At 36.6% G+C, this 21922-nt stretch overlaps 2 protein-coding genes across 7 annotated transcripts in view; both read right to left on the bottom strand.

Annotated features, from left to right (window-relative positions):
- The window catches only part of aopep (aminopeptidase O (putative)), an 84558-nt gene extending 77251 nt beyond the window's left edge, over positions 1-7307 (bottom strand). The window contains exons 1-4 of one of the 2 annotated variants that reach the window (XM_082188248.1): positions 7248-7307; positions 2723-3624; positions 928-1094; positions 679-823 (exon numbers count right to left, since the gene is read on the bottom strand). In XM_082188248.1, coding sequence (XP_082044374.1) covers positions 679-823; positions 928-1094; positions 2723-3462 — 1052 coding nt within the window. In that variant the 5' untranslated portion in view covers positions 3463-3624; positions 7248-7307. The remainder of the gene's footprint in view (positions 1-678; positions 824-927; positions 1095-2722; positions 3625-7247) is intronic. The other variant, XM_082188247.1, reaches the window with a different exon arrangement.
- A 193-nt stretch (positions 7308-7500) lies between these two features.
- The window catches only part of dock8 (dedicator of cytokinesis 8), a 54361-nt gene continuing 39939 nt past the window's right edge, over positions 7501-21922 (bottom strand). For all 5 annotated transcript variants that reach the window (XM_082188243.1, XM_082188244.1, XM_082188242.1 and 2 more), the window contains 13 exons: positions 20726-20878; positions 18000-18158; positions 17801-17901; positions 17309-17501; positions 17001-17144; positions 16393-16524; positions 15815-15949; positions 15505-15594; positions 15052-15288; positions 14800-14943; positions 11646-11752; positions 10672-10842; positions 7501-8642 (listed from right to left, as the gene is read on the bottom strand). In XM_082188243.1, the coding sequence (XP_082044369.1) occupies positions 8591-8642; positions 10672-10842; positions 11646-11752; positions 14800-14943; positions 15052-15288; positions 15505-15594; positions 15815-15949; positions 16393-16524; positions 17001-17144; positions 17309-17501; positions 17801-17901; positions 18000-18158; positions 20726-20878 (1818 nt within the window). In that variant the 3' untranslated portion in view covers positions 7501-8590. The remainder of the gene's footprint in view (positions 8643-10671; positions 10843-11645; positions 11753-14799; positions 14944-15051; positions 15289-15504; positions 15595-15814; positions 15950-16392; positions 16525-17000; positions 17145-17308; positions 17502-17800; positions 17902-17999; positions 18159-20725; positions 20879-21922) is intronic.

Raw genomic sequence — 21922 nt, forward strand, 5'->3', positions numbered from 1 at the left:
TTCATCCATGTTTTAAATTTATACACTGTTGTACAGTATCTTATTTGACAAAAAAATAAAATTGCAATGTTTTGTTGTAAATTAATGTTGTATTTTCACTTGATTACATTTTAAAAACTCGATTAAATTGTTAAATTTGATATAAATTTGTATTAAATAATAAAACTGAATTTCTCATGCAATATCGTTCTGTTTATTCTAAGCGCGTGCTTGTCTGAAGCTTTAATACAGAGCTTGTTACAGCAGGATGGAATCTGATTGGCTGTCAATGTTTTTATCGTGCATTGGCTGGATAAAATCGTTCTGAAAGTGATTCCAAAAATATAATTTATCTGTGACATTATCGTTATGTGGTGTGGAGGCGGCTATTCTTTAATATTGAGAAAGATTTTTAGAACTATATCTTTATCGTCCTTGGTGTGAACAGGCCTTAATGGGTTTAGATTTTTGGGTGAACTAACACTTTAATGTTGTTAATAATGTGGTAATACCTCTTGTTCTTGTGGCATTGAATGAAAATGTATCAATGTCATTGGGAGATTTTCAAATCTTAAAAACTGTCAAATTTGCCAAAATAATAAGCTACCGAAGATCTCCAAAATCTCCAAAAAAGCCTGAACAGTCAATATTTTTTTCTAGACTTACACTTAGTCACATCACATGAACAACATAGCCTACCTTGGTACTTTGACACAAGTTTCGTCTGTCTTTTCCACCTCAAAGTTGGGAACGTTTACTCCAGCCTCTAGCCATTGCCCTACTGCTATGGTAAAGGTAGAGGCTGGCATTGGCATCGTGACATAATAATCCCACTGCAGAAAACCTGAACGGAGTAGAGAAAAGACTTCAGAATTTTCCATATTAAAATGATTGCACTAAATTACACCTCCGTGATTATAAACAGCTGAATTAGGGTTTCAACTGTACCTGTCTCTGCAGGCTTAGAAAAGGCTTCATTTTCCCCACTCATAAGAACGGTGTAATCGCACGGAGCTCTCACACATGCTTGCCACGTTGACATGGCAACAGGTGGCTCCTGGCACGGGAAGAGGGCTCTGTTGTTGATGGGCGAGCCCATGGTATATACACAGCATCTAAATGATAAGGATGGGTATAAATATACTTGCTATGTTTCTTGCTATGCTTTTCAGAGATGGTGCTAAATCTAAAGCCTCGCAGCTTTGAGATGTGAGAATGTGAGAAGATAAAAAAAGAATCTGAGAAGATAAAAATAAGGTTGTTACAACAATACCAAGAAAACATTTTTGCAGGTTGCATGGCTTACAGCTTGATCCGTGTAGTCTGATTCATGAACAAATAACTCTTTTAAACCGTTCTCTTTAGTGAATCAAAAACATACAGCGCAACCAGTGTTGTCCGATTCACGAACAAATGACGCCAATCCTTTTAATGAATCATTCAAAAGATTCACGAACTTTAGAGTTTTTTGTTTGAATCAATCTGACGAATGCTTCACTGAATTAACATTGTTGTCATTACTTTTATTGATGGAATTTTATGTGTAATTTAAAAAATAGAAATATTCCTGTAATGTACCAGGAGGGTTCCCTTTACACTCTTTAAAAGAGGGGTTTTGTGCCATAAAAGAGACTTTAAACAGTTATTAACCCTTGTCCTTTTTTTATTATTATTATTTATTTATTTATAATTTTGTCTTTGTTAATGCCGACTGCATAAATGTTGGCACAAATGTGCATTTTTATTGGAATTTTACTATTTCACCCCCATTTCCTTTAATAAATCTATTTTACACTATATAGGTAGTTACACTCAGGACCTTAAGAACAAAAAAGTCCCAATTGAAACCCATTAAAACTTTTAATCCCAGTTTATTTTGAATAGCCATTTAACTATACAAACTACTTTCATTCTGTTGGCAAGGCTTCAAAATTAAAAAATTTACTAGCTTTGTTCCTGTTTTCTTATGGATATTATAGAGCCATTTTGATAAATTATGCAGCTATAATTGTGTGGGTGTGCTGGTATGAATGTCAGAGTGTGGTTTGTATGCGTGTAAGAAAAAAACTGTGTGCATGTAATATTTGAGAGAGAGAAACTCTACTGTAGTGCAAATCACAAATTCAACCACTATGTGTGCCAGTGAAGCTTTGCTGGCATCTAACGGGGAAAATTTGTTTTATTTTTTCTTATTTAAAGCAATTTCTTTTTGTTGAGATATCAACCTCAAATTTGGAACACAACTTGTTTAGACTGATGGCTTTGATTTTCTAGCAGTTTTAGAGTACAAAATGTTTCATAAAATATATATTTTATATAAAATAATGTTCATAAATCACTCTGAACTTTTTTTGGTTCGACTTTTTAAACTTTTTCTTTTTATTTCATCAATAATCTGCCAAGGGTCTTCTTTAAAATGAGAATGAGCTTCACATTTTTAAGACAGTTTTTTGACACAGACATTTTTGCCCAGAGTAACTTTTTAAATTGAGGGTTAAGTGAACTTTTTTTTTTCTTAGCACGAAGAAGAACCATTTTCTCACTATAAATAATATTTTGTGGATTGGAAAGATTTTATGGATGTTAAAAGATCTTCACTGAACCATAGATGCCAATTAAAGACCTTTATTTTTAAGAGTGTATAATTTACAGCATTAGCTGATGCGGCAAAAAGGACATTATAAGTCTGAATGAATACCCAGGCCTAGTTGTTGGTGCATGTAAATATAAACATGGTTGGTACCTGCTATCCTGGTCTTTTGTCCACCTCACAGAACCACCTGTGGGCTTAGTTTCATACCAGATTCTGACAGCAGACGGGAAGTCATGAGGGGAGCAAACCCCTTCCTTCCTGACCTGAAGACTCCACTGGTCCACGTGGAACCGTAGAGGTTGTGCATTTAGGACGGCAGGGGAACGGCTGCACTGAAGGTACAGCTCGTGCTGCGATCTCCAGCAGACTGAAGGCATAGAGACCAGCCTCTGTACCAGACTGGATGACGGATGATCCGCGTTTGCATACCGATGGTCTACGTCAAGTTTCTTTAAATTAGATACTGTAGTTACATCCAGCTCCTCCACTTTTGACACCATCAGGTCACAACAATCCAGCACCAAGGTGAATTCTTCACTATCATCACCCCAAAAGACATCACTGACATCATTTCCTCCACTCAATCGTGATGGTTCCTCAGGGGATATCAACTCATTTGGCTCAGGTGTGATGGGAGAACTTACGTCATGTTTAGATGTCACCTGAGATATGTTTTGCGCCTCTGTGTTTGATACAGATCCCGGTTCACCTTGCTTGCAGGAACCAATAGCGGGCTCCAGAAACAGAACAATGCTGCCACCAATGACCTTCCTTTGAAAGTGAACAGTGAGGTCAAGCACATAGTGTCGGACGAGCATATGGTTGGTGTTAGCCCGCAGGGGCAGGTCATCTTTATTAGGATCCAGATCAACATCAGGGTTACTTTCCATAACTGATGGGGATGTTCTTTAAGCAGGAACAGATCTTGAAACCAGACTGAAATATCATTAGGAATAATGTTAACAGAATGCGATTTGTAAAAAATTATTCGGGCTCTCACAAAAAATCCACTCGTTATTCAGTCTGCATCTGGTCCTGAGGCATTTAATAGCCTGTAATTATAAATGTTAAAGAAAATATTACTTGAATTAATCTATTAAAGGTAAATATACAATCTCACCATTAAGCAGCAATACTGATACTTAAGATAGACCTCTTGAATAGCATAAACAACCCCAGGCCATCATACATTCTATTATTCAGTACTATCCGAAATAATTACATGGGTAGTTGACATGAAATTTCATGCAGTGTGACATGCTAACTATTTTGAACAATATATATATATATGTGTATGTGTATGTGTATGTGTGTGTGTGTGTATGTGTGTGTGTGTGTGTGTGTGTGTGTGTGTGTGTGTGTGTGTGTGTGTGTGTGTGTGTGTGTGTGTGTGTGTGTGTGTGTGTGTGTGTGTGTGTGTGTGTGTGTGTGTGTGTGAACACTTTCCATTACACACACACACACATACATAACTTAAACTAAAACTTTGCTGATGTATGGAAAAGTTCATGTCTATACTATTTGTGAACTATCAAAATAAAGATTTTTACTAAGAACAAGAGCAATGTTTCAGTATTTCACTGTCTTGTAACTGAGCTGACATTTAAAGAGTAGATTAAACTCCCCTTCAGACTCTTGAAGTGTACACTTGTGTTCTCTTTCGGTGCAAATGGGAAATATAATACTGTAAGTGGTTCTTAAAGTGACAATTTACAACCAGAGGCCCATAATTAGGTATTAAATCACTCACTTATAGACACTTCCATCAAACACTGTAAATAACCCTTTAAGATAAATACTACTTTCTAGGTGATGACAATAGGCAATCCATTCATATTCATTCTTTCAAAGCAGTTTTTCTCAATTCTGGAGTAGCCTAACCCAGCACTGCACATTTTGGATATCTTCTTTAGAGCTTTTCAGTTTGTAGCCCTAAAACCTGGAAGGTTTTTCAGTCACAGTGGGTTTTTATAATGGGTGATTTTGATTTACGAGTAATAGCCTACATAGGGACAGATTTACTAACAGCTTGCACCAGCCCAAACCCTGTTTTGGCATTAAAAAGCTATGGTCAAGATTTACTTAAGACAGTTATTTTTTGGGCTGACCTTATTGCATATGCATTTATGTAGGAGTTTCACTTTCAGACGCAGAATTTTATGGAAGAGTATTTAAATGAATCATGCAAGGTGATTTAGTAAGGTTTGCGCTAGTCAATTTACTGGTATTTGCGCCATTATTTAACACCCAAGCATGTCTTAAACCAGACGCTAGTTCGTTCTGCTCTCTGTAGATTGTGTTGGTCATTATGGAAATGATCCGGATGCATTTGTGTTCTTTCATTTGCACATGGTCAGTAGATCAAGCATAAAACTTTCTTAGTAGTTTAGTTAAGTAAATCTGGCCCATAGTCTGTAGTTACTAGTTAACATTACTGTTACGTTTTCTTCTACACCATATATTAAAAAGGATGTGTTGTCCTTGACAAATAACACAACCCACAGTTGTAGTCCAAATATAGCAATATCTAAGCAACTTTTTAGGTTAAAACACAGTGACTTAAAGTTGCGATGAAACGACAGTAGTTACAGACCATTCATTCCATATTGTGACGTACATCAGAGTAAAGCGGATTATTCACACACATGACCAGCGTCGGCCAATAGTGAGCCTAGGTTCTGACGTACAACCCAAGTGCTGCGCTGTTACACTACATGAACTCACTCAGAGACCCACACAGAAGAAAAAGAATAGTTGAATAAAGTCGTTATTTTTGTGCACAAAAAGCATTCTCTAGTCACTTGGACTATTTTAACGATGTCTTTACTAACTTTTCTGGGCTGGCAGATGAAATTGCATAGCAGCCTATGAAGGAGTGAGACAGCTCTCAGATTTCATAAAAAATTTCTTAATTTATTTTGAAAATATAAGACTTTAAAAATCTTTTAGTGTGGCCCCAGCTTCAGATGACATTCTCAGATACTGCGATTTCATTGTAATCCTTCTCACAACGTCACTAAATTCACCATTAACTACTCACCTGAACAGTTTATAAAGTGGTATATGGTATCATTGAAATCCTTGACTATCAAAACATAGTGGTGAACAGACATCAAATTTTCCATGCTATCATGTTTGGTTCAGGAGATATAATACAAAATACATAATTCAGTTATGGCGGAAAGCAAAATGGCAGCCATGGCCGCCACGAGGCATTTTTGCAATGGCTCCATTTCTGAAAATGTTCAGGGCCGCAAATTGTACATGTGTACCAAGTTTCATGCTTTTATGAAAAAGTGAACATAATTTTCACATCACCTGGACTAATGGGAAAGGAGTTGTAAATGGCAGTGAAGCAATGCAACTGATCCCTTAAGACTTAAGTCACATGACAATGAAGACATGGCACTATTTTCAGATTTCATTCACACTGCATACATTCATACTGTAGAACATACTTTTGTAATGGTTGTGAAATTTGTTGTATATAGCTGATGACTGGATAGAAGGTTGCAGTCGATTGTAAGAAAGTGACAGAGTTTAAGCAGAATAAGGGACCGTTCACTCACACAAAACACATTTTGAATTTCCACTGCACTACTTTTCCATTGTTTTTCAATGTAAACATGGCTCTACCTGTTGTTCTCACACCTTTTCGCACATGGCATTCTCAAATCACGGCGCTCAAGTTAAGGTAAGTTCTTCCACTTTTCAAAAACGCGTCACTAAACCTTGCGCATTTTTCCATTCAACTTAGCTGGCTCTTTCATTTCAACTGCAAAAAAACATGTTCCGTGTAAACCGGCCCTAAATAATTGGAGAATGCACTGTGTCATTTCACCAGAAGATTGAGTTATGACATTTTGTTTAAAATTGAATGTATGAAACGTTTACAACAACATGCATTTAGAAAATAGATATTGTGAATTTCTGCATGAAACAGATGTTGCGATAGTTTTTCTTCCCTATTGTGATGTAGTGAAGCTGCTTCTCAAATAAGAAAAAAAAAAAATAATGTAGGGTGGGACTTGATTTTGTCTATTGGGAATTGATTGGACGGTTGGGGTTTGCCCTGATGTGAGTGACAGGTTGTCCCGCCCTCACGCCAGTAAACACGTCATCAGAGAAGGGAAGTTATTTTGATTAAAGATTATGAGAGGACACAACTTTTAAAAAATAATGATGTGCACGGATAATTTATAATAAATACTGCAATATTATATTAAAAAACAAACAATTTTGATTTCATGGTGACTTTATGGTATTACTGTGTGCAATAACTCAAATTGACCTACAACCTACAAATTGACGTCGCAAATAAACGACTCTATTTAACGCAACATAATAAGACTTATTAACAGAAGTTTCAAAACCCATAGTATGTGTGGATCATAGAAGGGTGTGAAGTAGTGAAAGTGAAACAACCAAACTGTGCAGAGCTAGAGGACTTCAGGACCAGAACTAAGAACCACTGTTTTACACTATGACATCCATACAGGTTTAAGGCGCTTCTCAACAAATCAGCTTTAAATCTCTATTCCTTGTTTTCTTTTCTGATTCTCCAGATTTTCTCACAGAAAAGTATGCAACTGACAATAAACTGCAATAGCTGTTTTGTACCGCAGCAATAAAAGCTAAAAATAATTGTATAGATACTGAGAGTTGTTTCACGAACCTGTTCCTCCCTGTGACAGTTCTACAACGCTTGAAAAGCCGCTGAACCGCCGTCTCATGTGATGTACGTCATCACGCAGCGCCAGCAAGCTGTGTTGTATCTCATAAGGATTTACCTGTGTCCTGTCTGCATACTGTTTATGGAAATTGACGAACCACGCCAATTAATTCGTTTATAATGCAAGAACAGACCCCAGATACTGCTATCAAAAGTCAAATTAATATTTCATAACATAATCTTACTGCACAAAAGGTTATAAGCATGTGGCTTTTTATTAAGTTTATTGGCAAAAATATTTATGTACACAGTATTTAGTCATTTGTGCTTTCAGACAGAAAACCAAGTTGAAATTGTAATGACCTATGCACTTACAACCAACACACAGTTCTCATAGTTTTCAGAGTAATGTGTAACAGACAGAATGAAGCACTGAAAACAGAAAGAAACAACAGAGCTTATGTGCAGTGCACTTGAAAAAATGAGAAAGGGAAAAACTATTTGAGAAGAATGACTCAATTGTTTACTGGAATATTTTTATCAATGAACCAAAGAAATAAATTTGACACCATTTACATTTATTTATTTAACATTTGGAAAAAGGAAAAGGTAAACATTTGATGTGCTTTTCTCTGCCCTTTTTAACAGATTCTTCTGTCTCTGTAAACCTGCTTTACTTTTATTCTGATCGGATATGGTCACATTTTAATAATGGAATAGGAGCTAAATATTCTCTATAAATAAAATATAACTATATATACAAAACAATCAATCTTACAATTACAATATACATAGAAAAAAAGGAATAGAGTAATCATGATTTAAACTATATTAGCTATGTAAACGTACAAATGAAGAGGTGATCTGTTTTATACCATTATCGCATCTTAACTGTCGTTTTTTTACACCTTTGACGCTCTCAGTTGCTTTTAAATAGTGATCAGGCTTTCGTTCTTGAAGCAGTTCATTTAAGGTTGTAGGTTTTTTCCTAACATGTAACGTGTAACAATTATTGTATTAGTTAAAAATACAATATGTTGTAACATACTAAGGAAGATTAACATCATAACCAGAAAACAAGTAATAAAAAAAAAAGTGACTGGCAAAGGTTTTTTGTTCTAAAAACAATTATAAACAAATAATAATGCAAGTTCTAAATCCCTGAAAATCAATTCCATATATATATACAGCATACAGAATACAACAATCTAGGATATTTTCAGGGGCTTTTAACACTGTGCATGAAACTCTGCTCGAGTCATCTAATTATCAGCTGACGAAGCTCTTGTTTCCTGGCACACTGCAACATCCTTCCCTTGATATCCTCTAGAGACGCTCTCTTGACATCATGAATTTTCATCTTGTGTCCGACGGAGGCTCTGCCGTTTGAAGGAATCCCTGTTGTTACAAACACAAGAGGGAACAGGAGCTTAAGCAGTGACTGCAATGTTAGAATGAAATATCTCCACAAAAAGAGCTGCACTGTGCAATATGAGTGCTCACATTGACCACGTTCACACAATCAATGTTTGGCATTGTGCAACCCTCAAATTGTCCTGTCTCCTGTATATAAAGCATCTCATGGATCCAGCTCTATACAGATTTATCTGCATATACAGAAAATGGCGAACGCCGCCACTGAATTATAGTTTATAATGCAAGAATAGACCCAGATACTGCTATCATAAGTCAAAAAATAATCTATATATTTTAATAATCTATCTATAAATAATCTATCTATATATCTAATATCTATATCTATATCTATATATATATATATATATAAAACCGATAACCAAAGTCAACTCCTTTCTCTAATTTGAGATATCTTTCACTATGTCATTACTGAAGGTATTAATTAATAGATAATACATATTTAATTAATACAAATTATATTAATATTATATTATATGTTTCTATCAAAGAATATTGTGGTTTTCTCAAAAGTATTAAGCAGCACAGTTTAACTTCGATAATAATAAGAAATGTTACAATTACGTCATAGTTATTTCATAAAATTATTTCATTTCATAATGAAGCATCATGTGGCATTGAAGAATAAATTACATTTTAGAATATATTCAAACAAAAAAGTTGTTTTAATTGTAATATTTAACATAATTAGTTTTTACTGTATTTTTGATTAAATAAATGCAGTCTTGGTGAGCACAACAGACTTCTCTCAAAAACATAAAACAAATATTTTCGACCCCAAACTTTGAGATATATATATATATATATATATATATATATATATATATACACACACACACACATATACACATACATACATATACATATATATATATATATATATATATATATATATATATATATATACACACACATACACACACTACTTTAGACTACTGACTGTTGTATGGAAAATCTAATTTTACTGCTAAAATTACTAGGATATTGGCTGTTTATTAGTACTTATAAATAATAATATGATATAATATAATAATGCCTTATTCTGCATGATCATATATTCTACATTCCTTATTTACCAATACCTAAACTTAAAGCTGCCGTCGGCAACATTTTTTTGATCATATTCAGTGTAATCGACACTATAATCCGACAGAACAACATAAATAAGGTGGTTTTAGAAAAAAACCCGAGCTTCTAACTCCACCTGGAGCGTGTTATTTGTTTTGCAAAAATCCAGCGCTCCCGCTTCATCAGGTCCAATCAGCGCAGGGGGGTGTGAGATCTGACTGTCAATCACAGGTCGTGCACACGCCACAGATCCCCCCTCACTCGCGCACGTTAATATCACATGCACACGCCACGCCTGAAGTTCGCCTGGAGATTGCATGAAGCGTGATGGCGGAGAGAAAATCTACTAACAAGCTTCCAATTCCTCGGTTATTGCTATCTATGGATAGATTAGCCAGGGCAGCCTACCTCCGAGTCCATGGTGTTGACAGATGCTGAAGAGACGGACGCGTTCACAGAAAATCAGGTACACACGCACAGTGACGCACTGACGAGCACGACCTCGATGGGAGGGTGCTCGCTGGTAGTGGGGAGGGGCATGAGAGTTGTAAACATTCAAAATTTTGGCTAATCGACCCAATCTGCCAGACTTGCCGACGGCAGCTTTCACAACTACCTTACTAACTATTAATATGCAGTGACTTGGGACTTTGAGGCAAAAGTCATAGTTATTCATGAATATGTGTTCCCCAAACTAAAGTGTGACCAAAATTTGTTTTAAAGAATCTTTGCATAAACCTTTTCCATACAACAGTCTCCAACATATCATTATAAAAGCAAAGTAGTTCATAATGACAAATCTTCATTTTGGGGGGTGAGCTATTCTTATAGCAGCAATTATGGAAGTACTACTGAACACGAGAGAATATTTCCATCATTCACTGATTGCTGAGTCTAAGGTCAAGTATACCACTAATGGGTGTACCTATTCTCGATGCGAGGTTTGATGATGGGCTTGTAGAGCTCAGGTATCTTTCTCTCCAGCATTGGCCTCAGATTCTCTCGCAGTTTGTTGTAGTTTTTCTTCATCTCCTGCTGGTACTCCTTCTGATCAGGAGTGATGAGTTGCTTGTTCTTCTCGACAGCCTCTCCACACCTGCAGATACGCAATCACAACAGCATTAGCAACACAACAAGCACAGCCGAGCACCAGACAATGAATAATTGGTGCAATTATCTGCATTTGGACAGAAATAAACAAATGAGTTTGATAAGAAAACTCGACAATTAAGTTTTATTCCCCAAAAACTTGCTCAACAACAAAGTCACAAAAGCAACGCTGAGGAAAATGTGCTCTAGATCTACTTTTAAAATTGATTTTAAATGGCTCTATACCTTTCAAAATATATCTTAAACGGTCTAGTTATAGAATTAAAAGGCTAACGTCTTGGCATAAATAACAGTAACTTGGCTAGAGAAGGTTTGTGCTAGCTTGGCTGGATTATGGAGAAAAATAAACATATTTTAAATTACAGTAAATATTTGTCTGCACGCTGGCAGCAATCAAGGCCCAGAATCCAGCATGAACTATTCCGTCTGTAAAAAGCAATATGTAATATTTCCATAAAAACTGTATACATCTTGGGAAAGAATCACTGTATTCAAAATCTTAATTCGTTTCGAGTCTTGGTTTAAACATTATGATGATTATGCAAAACAAATGCAGCTGGGTGACATTAAGACGGGGTTTCTCCGCTTGCAGAAAAGCCCCTCGGGTGTCTTTCGCCCACGTATTTCAGCGAACTTTCAAATAAAGAACTTTAAACAAACCAATCACTATAAAATAAAGACACTTCCATATTTGCTTTGATCCTACGATAGAAAACTTGCTTCATTCGATCATACTTCACTGAAAAGTTTGTGTGCATATCTCTTTTTCCACTGGAAACGGCAACTCACCGCAGTATGAACTCTTTGAAACACAAACGAAGTTTGTTGTGATGACGGAAGAGCTTGGGGTCTGCTGGGATTTCATTCAAGAAGACCTGGGCCACCTCCAATGGACCCTGCAGAGACACACAAGAGTGAGAAAAGGAAAGAAAAGCCCCCCCCCCTCACTCCCACACCGCTAACGGAGAAAATGAATGCTTCATCCATTGGAGGCCACAAGGTAAAGTCAACACATAAGGGAAAGATCATGAATAAGTCTTTGTGTGAGTGATGTCACTGTGGAGCCAGGAGCAGAGGCATTGCCGCGCTCTTTGTATGTTGTTTCTCCAGAGGGCATTTATCACGTAACCGCAGCCATATGCACAGGATTTAGATATGTTTTAAACTTGATTGGTGTTGTAAACTGTCACTTTGGAGCTTCAGACATCACTATAAATACAGAGACGCCGGGAGCATCATTATGAATGCTTGCAACCCTAAAATTTACATTACTCTTTTATACTGTACTCACATTACCTAAAGTATTCAAAAACCACATCAGCAGTAGAAGAGGCATGGAAGGAGTCTGAGTGACTGGAAAAGTGACTGAGCCAGTATTTATGTCAAGGGATCAAAGTTTGGTTGGTTGGTTAGCATGGGTTCATTAGCCTCTGCTGGTACATGCAGTAACTACATCATCTGAACGCAAAAAGCATCTTTCCCCATTGATGGTTATTTGAAATCAGCAAAATAATTTTTCAAAATAATTGACTTTTTTTATTTTTTATATTTATTAATAATACATAAGCAGTAAATGGTGAATTGACAACTAAATGTATTTTCAATGTGTATATATATATATATACACATTGAAAATACATTTAGTTGTCAATTCACCATTTACTGCTTAATAAGGGTTATGCGCAACATACTTCCGGGTTCTACAAAACAGATATAACTACTTCCGGTAGTCAGCTACTGAGGTAAACACAGCGTAGGAATGGCGACCTTTTATAGCTGGTGTTTACAGGAGTTACCCATTCTATCCATTTCAGATGTACATCGTATTGCTAAACGGACTTCCAGAGCCCCGAGTACTCCGTTAGATAAAGGATTTAAGTTTTACGCCTCCTCATTTATTCATGATTATGAAGGTATGTAAGTTAGTATGTAGCTTTTGCTAATGGTGTAGGTTGTAGGTGTAGCTAACGGTGTAGAGTTAGCTAACTATCAGTAAGTTAGTTTAGACTTGTATGCTATCATAGTAGTTTAACCTTTTATATTTTCTTGCAGACGATTAAAACAATCAAATGAAGACTGCATTTTATTTTTTTTATAAAAAAAAAATTTCTGATACTTAAGCATTCGTGACATTTAATTAAAACAGAAATAAGATTTGTTTTCTAAAAAAGCGAAAAATAAGTTACCTCAGAGATCACCTACTGCTGCAGATGCGTAAGGTAGTGCAAACCGGAAATGCTTATACCTGTTTTCCGGTTCGAACGTTGGGCGTTCCGCATAACCCCTATTCTGTTTAGTATGTTCACAGTTCAGTAATTTATGGGAGTGACAACCACATTCTAAAACGGAATTAACTCTTTTAACTCTTAACTCGGAATTAAATGCAGGTAGTGAAAACCGCACTTACAAAAATTCTACAGTCAGAGAGGGAGTTATTATTGGGAGATACGAGGGTCCGTGGCTCTACCATTGGAGAAAGCGTAATGGCTAACTTTGATCATGTGTGCCTTGATAACCAATCACATTACAGCCTTGAAGTCATTGAATTTCGTTCAGAGTTGTGCGACAGAAATCACAGGGAAAGTGGAACAAGCCTTGACTCATTCCTCTTGCCAGATCAGTGCTAGAAGAACAGTGAACAAGCCCATAATAAACCAAAACAATTCCAAAATGCTTTATGCTGAAAGTAAGACCAAAATATCGCAGCCCGTACCTGCTCACTTTAATAACTCCGTAAACTCGATTATTTAATGAGCCAAGCTTAAACAACAAGCCCCATATCATTATAGCACCTTATAGCACCTTATAACTTTATATATATTTATAATTTATAATCTTTTTATTTTATTTTTTCTATTTTTTTATTTTATTTTTTATTTATACCTGTTACTTGTCACTTGTCTTGTCACTTTGTATTGTATGTGTACTGGAAGCTACTGTCACCAAGACAAATTCCTCATATGCGCAAGCATACTTGGCAATAAAGCTCTTTCTGATTCTGATTCTGATTCTGATATAACACCTATAATAAGTGGACATGGCAATACGTCAATTGTGCTTTAGTTAAAATTGATGAATATAACGAGTCTTTTGTCGCTGTAATATTTTTTGGTCAGAATAGAGGATACCAAACACACGAGATGGCAGAACGTTGCTTTGGTTACCAGGGTGTCAATCATCACCATTTTGGGAGCGAGTTGTGTCCCGTACACACATGGAATGATAATTTAGGGGACTCACTCCCGCATGTAAATGAGGTTGTCACTCCTGAAACTTTCGAGTGTGTACGTGGCCATATATACATTAACGCTAAAAAGTTTGGAGTCGGTCCTATTTTTTTTTATGCGTTTGAAAGAAGTATTTTAGCTCCCTAAGGCAAAAACAGTAATATTGTGAAATATTATTACTAATTTAAAATGACTGTTTTCTATTTGAATATAGTTTTAAATATCATTTATTCCTCTGATGGTGGTTGAATTTTCAGCATCATTACTCCAGTCTTCAGTGTCACATTATCCTTCAAAAATCATTTGGTGCTCAAGAGATATTTCTTATTATTTTCAACGTTGAAAACATTTTTTATATTTTGAGGAATAACCAGGATTATTTAATGAATAGAAAGTTCAAAAGAACACCAATTATTAAATAAAAGTCCTTTGTAACAATAAAAATTTCTTTTTACAGTCACTTTCGCATCCTTGCTATTTTATTAATTATTTTATAAAAAAATATATAAAAAAATAAAAAAATATATATATTCACATTATTTTTTATTTTTTTTACAAAAGAATTAATAAAATAACATAGCATTTTTAATAATTATATAAGATATACTAATATATCATAAATAGATGTTTTACCAGAGCATACATTTTAGAGGGCTTTTTACACAGCTCTGAATAGTTACTAGTGAAGGGTAAAAGTGTACATTCAAGTTTCAGACCTGATTGACAGTGGCTGTGACGGATCCCTGCAGAACCATCTGAAGCATCACAGCATCTGGCTTCTCTCTGTGCGTGGCTTCAGCCAGCTCTCGAGTCTTCTTTTGCATGTCCTCAATGGCCACCTCGATGGGCGTGAGGTCAAACTGAAAACATAAAAAAAAGTGTTGGGGGATTGATTGAGCAATTAGTCTATCAAATTCTTTTATCAAACTACTACTGCAGATGCAGCAGACCAGGGTTGTTGTGATTACCTCCTCCTTCTGAATGACGTTGATACGTGTCTTGATGTAGGGGAAGGCATGCATGGTGGTTAGGATGGTTTTCCTCTTGTATTGCTCATTGAGTTCCCCCCGCGGCCGCCCACTCTTTGTGAACGGCGTAGTGTACATGAAGCGGCGAAGGTTGAAGTTCTTCTCAAAGTTGGTGAGGCGGTCTTTCATTTCATAGTCATCAAAGAAAGGCTCCACAAAGGTAATCTGTACGTATACCTGATGTGATGTATGAAAATCAGCACACTATGTTAGGAAATCTCAATGGCACTTAAAGGATATATAAATCATTAGTTGATTAACATTAGTTGAATGAGGCAATTGAGATTTGACTGTAGAGGCAGACGACGGCCTTTCAAGCTAATGAGGGTCATACTGAAGAGAACTTTTGATTGTAATCGTGTTTACACTGGCACAAAATTTGATGAGACTTACCTTGTTGGGATTCAGCTTGTTTCTGTCTACTGGTGTAGAATCTTTAATCATTTCCAAAACTCCATCTCCAAAACACTCACTGTAGAAGTTCTGGAAAATTAGAAGACAAAGAGTTCACTACTAATAAGTTGCTCCTGATCAAACGAAATGTGTAAGTTACGTATAATATCAGAGCAAATTTCAGACCATTACATTACTGCCTAAAAGTATCAAAACCTGTAATTGAAACCTTAAGAAAAACTTCAAACTTCAAATTCATCTTCATCACAAATGCAGTTCAGAACTTCAGAGGGTTCCAGAGAAATTTCACCTCAAGCCGGTGGGATATCTCCGGTAAATGGGTGATTCCTGGCTCTTTGTAGATAAATTCTTGCTCATCCAGGTCTCCAAATTTAGAGCCATAAAATCCTACGCGGAAGTAGGTTCCAAACATCCTCTTGTGACCCTGAAAAGTAAAAATAAACATTATGATAAAAGACAGCAGCTGATGCATGATTTTAGGTTTAAATTTATATAAAGTTTTCATTTTATGTATGTTTTTCCACTACTTTTACTGACTTTTTGTCTTCACACTGAAAATAAATATTTTTTGAAGATGTAAATAAAAAGATTATTAAAAGTAAAGTTTGCCAGAAATATTAATTCAGTTTTCTTTCTTCAAAATTAAAAGTACACATTCTATATCCAGATTTCAAAAGTGCTCATAAAACTAAATGTATAATAACTATTAAATAACAGCTAAAAGCGGTTTTAAATCGTTTTGCCTCAAGTATAACATGTCACAACATATCAACTTCCTCCCAACTGCCCACATACACATTAGACAGTTTTTTTTTTTTTTCTGCCTGGCAGACTCATGTAGGAGGACATGTCGTTTGTATGCTTTACCTTTTGAATGATGCTCTCAAAAGCCCTTTGGAGCTTGTCATGTGTGGAAGCGAGCTTCCGGAAATCTCTGTGGGCCTCCAGTATAGGCACGATTACCTTGTACACCTCATTAACTGCCTCGTACAACCCGCCCTGTAAGTGAACAATGGTAAGCAGTAATGAACAGTATTTTTTCATTCTTAAAAAAAAAAAAATATATATATATATATATATATATATATATATATATATATATATATATATAATAAAATAATTATATATATATATATATATATATATATATATATATATAAACACACACACACACAATTAAGCTAAACCTATTAATAACACACACACACACAATTAAGCTAAACCTATTAATGTAGTTTACGCATTTTTTATCTTTCAATTATTATTAAAAATATATAAAATAAAATAAATACTACTACTAATAACAACAATTATCCATTTATACCTATATCTTATACATTATATATAAAAAAAAATATATATGTATAATGTATACAAGTAGTATCATGGTACAGAAATGATACAGAGTATCATAAAAGCGAATGGGCTGCTAATTTGGATTATGTCGTTGGCGCCTTGCTCCACGGATAACTCACATTGCTGAACAGCTCGGCAGCCTGTTCCAAAAGCCCAACTAGGCCACTTTCTGTGAAGTAGCGTCCCGAGCAAACCCCATCCTCGTCTGGAGACAATATGTCGTCTGAGACTGCAGACTCCTCCAGCACATTAGGAGAGATGTTCTGGTGGGGAGAGACAATTATTTACCACAGTCGGACATGGATCTCATTTAGACCGAGCCGTGTGTGTGAGGGTTCGAAGAGCAGCCGAGACATAATTCACGCCTACTGTTGTTTTTCGGAAAGGGAGCCGATTCAAGCGTTTCCTACTCACGATAATAACTCACTTGAAAGGTGACGCTGCCCACAGGCAAGTATTTGTGATCCTCCAGCATGCTGAGATATTCAGCTACCAGGGCTGCGGCATGGATCAGACACATGGCTGACTCTGTAAAACACTTCCTGCTGTTGTGCTTCTCTGCCATGTTTTGGAGCCAGGTTAGACGCAGGTCTGGAGAGGTCTGGTAACCCTTTGCGATCCTGGAGCCAAAGCAAACAATAGGTTTATTCAAAAACTAGGTTAATGCTCTGAGGAAATAAATACAATTTTGTTCATAATATCAAAGAAAAGTGTGGACTGGCATATTCACTCAAGTTATTACACATGTGAGGCACACTGCAGGGCTCAAATGTGCCACTCGGTTACCATAGTAAGTCCAAAAATAGTAGACAAACAGTAGAAACCACAGCAAAATGGGAAGCAGAGGGAAAAAAACCACAGGACTGGAATCCCTAAGCCAGATGCAGACTTGGTTTTAGCTGCAGAAGAAAATGTTTACCTATACATGAGGTCCATGAGCATCTCCGGATCTTTCTGGAACTCCTTCATCTTGACTGTATCTGAGAGGATACTGTTTAGGTTCCTCAAGAGTTCATCCACCTATGGAGACATACACCAATAAAGTAATTCATTACAACAGATGATCTATGACAATGATTAGTATACTTCTTGATTGGGCTGGATGTCTAAAGGTTTACCTGTGAGGGCAGCTGTGTAGATTGCATTTCCATGTCCTCTTCCGCATACGCTAGGATAGTTCTGAAAGAGCGACGTAGGTACTCCTCATGGATGTCTGAAGACTTGCCAACCAATGAGGCCAAAGACATTGTCACCTGCATTTTGACTCTGGAGAAATTCTGCAAGGGCAAAAAACAAGGGGTCAAGGTTTGTCCAGCTAGCCCCTGCTGGTCAATGATGTAACTACAAAGTCTAGCAGCAAAAAAATAAAAATAAAATAATAATTTTGTTCTTTAACATCAAATGTAGAAAGACTTATTGACTAACTACTCTGGAAAACTCAATCCAGGGTCAAAAAATGATGTGGTCCCATGAGCAACGACGGCAGCATGCAGTTAAAGAGTTATAAGCCATGAACCAAACCAGCAAGCCACTAGGTGAGTCACATTACAAACTTTGATTTGAAGCAAAAAAGCATTTGAAAATCTGCCAAAAATTACAAGACATAACAGCTTTAATGAGGGAATTAACTACAATCACATTAAGTATTGCTAATGACAATAAAATTAAATAAACTATGGAGATATATAAATTGATAAAAAGATCAATATATAAACAATATATTTTATGTTTATTGCAAAATATGCATACAGAAATATTTAAGTAGTTTGAGAGCATAGGGAGACTGACTTGATTACGTAATTTGCAGTGCTTCATGGGAGTGGGCGGACGCAAAAGTGTTCATTTGGCGTGATTTGAGTGTTTCGTTAGTCTGATTGGCAGAGATTTCTTTGCAGAGTCATTAGTAGAATCATCCGTAATGTAGTTACACCAGTTCACACCAGAAATTCAGCTGTTAAAAACGGTTATTTAAAAAAACGTTAAACTGGGACTGTAGATGAAAATAAGCTATTGTGCTAACTCTGACACATAGCATCAAAGGAAACATTTATGTTTAAAATTGTACATGGTCCTTTCAAAAAAATTCAATAATAATAATAATGTGTGCTGATGGCTTCAAAAAAAGCATATGCCCACGGTAATGACTGTGCAATGACTGTTGCCCTCTATTGAGATTGATGAGAATGCCAACAGATAGCTTTCTCCGTGGCAAAACATTGATTTCTTACAGGATTAGTTTACCCCCAAAATTGTATTCTTTAAAATTTAAGTTGTTATCCACTGGCAATCTCCGCCATAACTTTAAAATCTCATTTGCATTCATGTATATTCAATAATGCCAGGTCTCATATGGTTCTCAACTTAAATGATGGTCTTTCCTTCATGCAAAACTATCATATTACTTTAGAAAATGTGGAATACATTGTATGGACCACTTGTACAAAATGTATATGTACTTTTTTTTGCCTTTTTGTAGCTCAACAGCACCCTTTCTTTTTTCACTTTCATTATATGCAAAAAAGCAGCATGAACATCCACAGAAGTCATACAGGTTTGGACAAGCATTTTTGGGTGAACTATCCCTTTCATTTCAAGTCTTGTTCCAAAGTATGAATGTCCAAAGCATCATGACAGCAGAGGTCTGATTACTGCCTGAGGTTTCCTATTTAGAAAACAGCCCTTCCCCCAGAAGTTCCTGTCAACCAGAGCTGTGTCATTTATCTGGGTTGGCCCTGCTGAGGTTATTGAAGGTTACATTGTCAGATACAGGTGTTAGGCTGTGAAAGGAAACGCCACACTGCCAGGCGCGGTCGGCCATTGCTGTCATAGTTTCAGATCATTGATTCCAGGGGAGGCTTGAGCCAGGAACTGAAAATGCTCCATCCATCTTGCTTAGCATCAGGAAACTGCAAAATGATCCCCCATTAACCCCTGTATAATTGCCAATGGATCATTTCAATGGCACCATTATGTTTAATTGAGCGTATGCGTGAGGCATCTCTGTACGTCGCCAATATCGCATCAGGTCAGTTTTGCCGTGAAAAACGACTCGACATCGACACTGCTGAGAAGATTAATTCTGAATTTGTGCTTAGACCTGACTTCACTGTTTTCACAATTTAATCTAACGAGAGAAAAGGCCTTAGGAAACATTAAAACAAAGCAGAGAGGGGGGAAAAGACGGCCTGTCGCAAAAAAGGAATCAACATGACTTATTCAAGGTTACACTAATGACAGGAACGACTGCTGGAGCCTTTTACAAAGCAAACAAGCAAACAAACAGACAGACAGGGAGAGAAATCCATCCTTTCCCCATTAAAGATGAATGAGATGGCAAACAACACGGCCATCTGGTAGGGGAGGGCTGAGGGGGTGAGAAATTGAGTAAACAGAGGAAATACTCCAGCCATCAGCCTGGTGCATTCAGAGATGGCCGACCAGCAGCGACAGGCTCGTGTTATCAGACGACAGACAGACACGGAGAAGAAAAACATTACAGGGACCATTGTCAATGTTAGCATTTTAACAGAGAAAAAGACAAGGTGAAAGTGGTTTTCATTTATTTGGCAATAGACCCTACTGAAAAATCCAGCATGAATGTTGGTCCAGAGTGGTTTGTGTTGGTTGGAGCTGTTATAGTGTTGGTCTGGCTGGTGGACCACCATAGTCATGCTGTTCTCAAGCAAAACTGAGCTGGTGTAGCTGGTCTACCAGCACTCCCACTTTCCATGCTACCAGCATCACATGCTGGTCCCAGTATGCAAAACATACCTATGAAGGTGACCAGCAATGCTGGATTTTTCAGCAGGGGAGGTATTGAGTGGTCTGTTATGCGGTGTCTTACACTAGCAGAGCTGTAGCTGTATCTCATGATCAGGTACAGCGTAGCACAAGCCTGACTCCTGTTGCCGTCCACACAGCTGCTGCAGTAATGAAGAACCTTCTGACACAGGTCTGCACACTGCTCGGCCTCCTCCTCAAACAACAGGTCGCCAAACTGAAAAATATTACTGTCATTGATATATTCAATATAACATACATTACATGATTACAGGAAGGGGAGACAGGGGTTGGGAGGGTTCTTTTTATTTGTATTATTATATGCTGTAGTATAATCATATAATTATTATTGTACATCTTTATACCATGGTCTGTCTGAATATTCTGTTTTATTGCACACCTTCCAGCCAATCAGAAAAGTTTAATGCACAGGTAGTTCCAAATCAGCTGAATCCTGGTTGAATCACTGTTCTACATTAATGCGCTGTTTTCATTTTCATTGATTGCTTTCATACTTGATCTCTGTGTCTGATGCAAAGTGGGCAGAATATGTTATCTAATGAGCCGTAACTGACGGAAATAACCGTCAATTTTACCCTTCCGGTCAAATATTGCGCTGCGAACATCAATAACAGCTTTAAGTTGTCAATGTTGACAAATGACCATGGTATAAGTGGGATACTCAACGGCTAGCTGTGCATTAAACGATTTTAATGCATTTCGAGGAGGCAACCACCATGTCGCGCATTAAAATCGTTTAATGCCCAGCTAGGCATGGATTATCCCTTACATATCATCCAAAAGACCGGGTGTCCCCAATGTAATCTTTTAAGAATCAGCTATTGAAAAATATGGACTGGATCGGACCTATAAGGATTGGTTTGACTGCTAAACTGAATATTGAGGAAAGTGCATAACTCCCCTCAACATCTATAGTGCTTACTCACATACGTATTACTGTACGTATATGTCAAGGTAAATGTTCATTGACACACTCTTTTCATAAATGATGTCAGCCAAGTGACAATTTATCAGGTTTTTTTTTTTTTTTACAATATAAAAAAAAATAAAAAAATTAAAACTGGTTTCCTGGTTTGACCTCATTATTTTAAATCTCTCTCTCAAATCTCTTTTTTTTTTCTTCCTGACAGCATCCAATAATGAAATTAACCCTGTAGACAACCAACCCCAATCTAGCCTACAGCTTTATGATTTAGAATGAATTACACTAAAATAACCCACAAGAAAATGCTCTTATATA

The sequence above is a fragment of the Leuciscus leuciscus genome, assembly GCF_965113295.1.
Source record: "Leuciscus leuciscus genome assembly, chromosome: 13".
Lineage (NCBI taxonomy): Eukaryota > Metazoa > Chordata > Actinopteri > Cypriniformes > Leuciscidae > Leuciscus > Leuciscus leuciscus.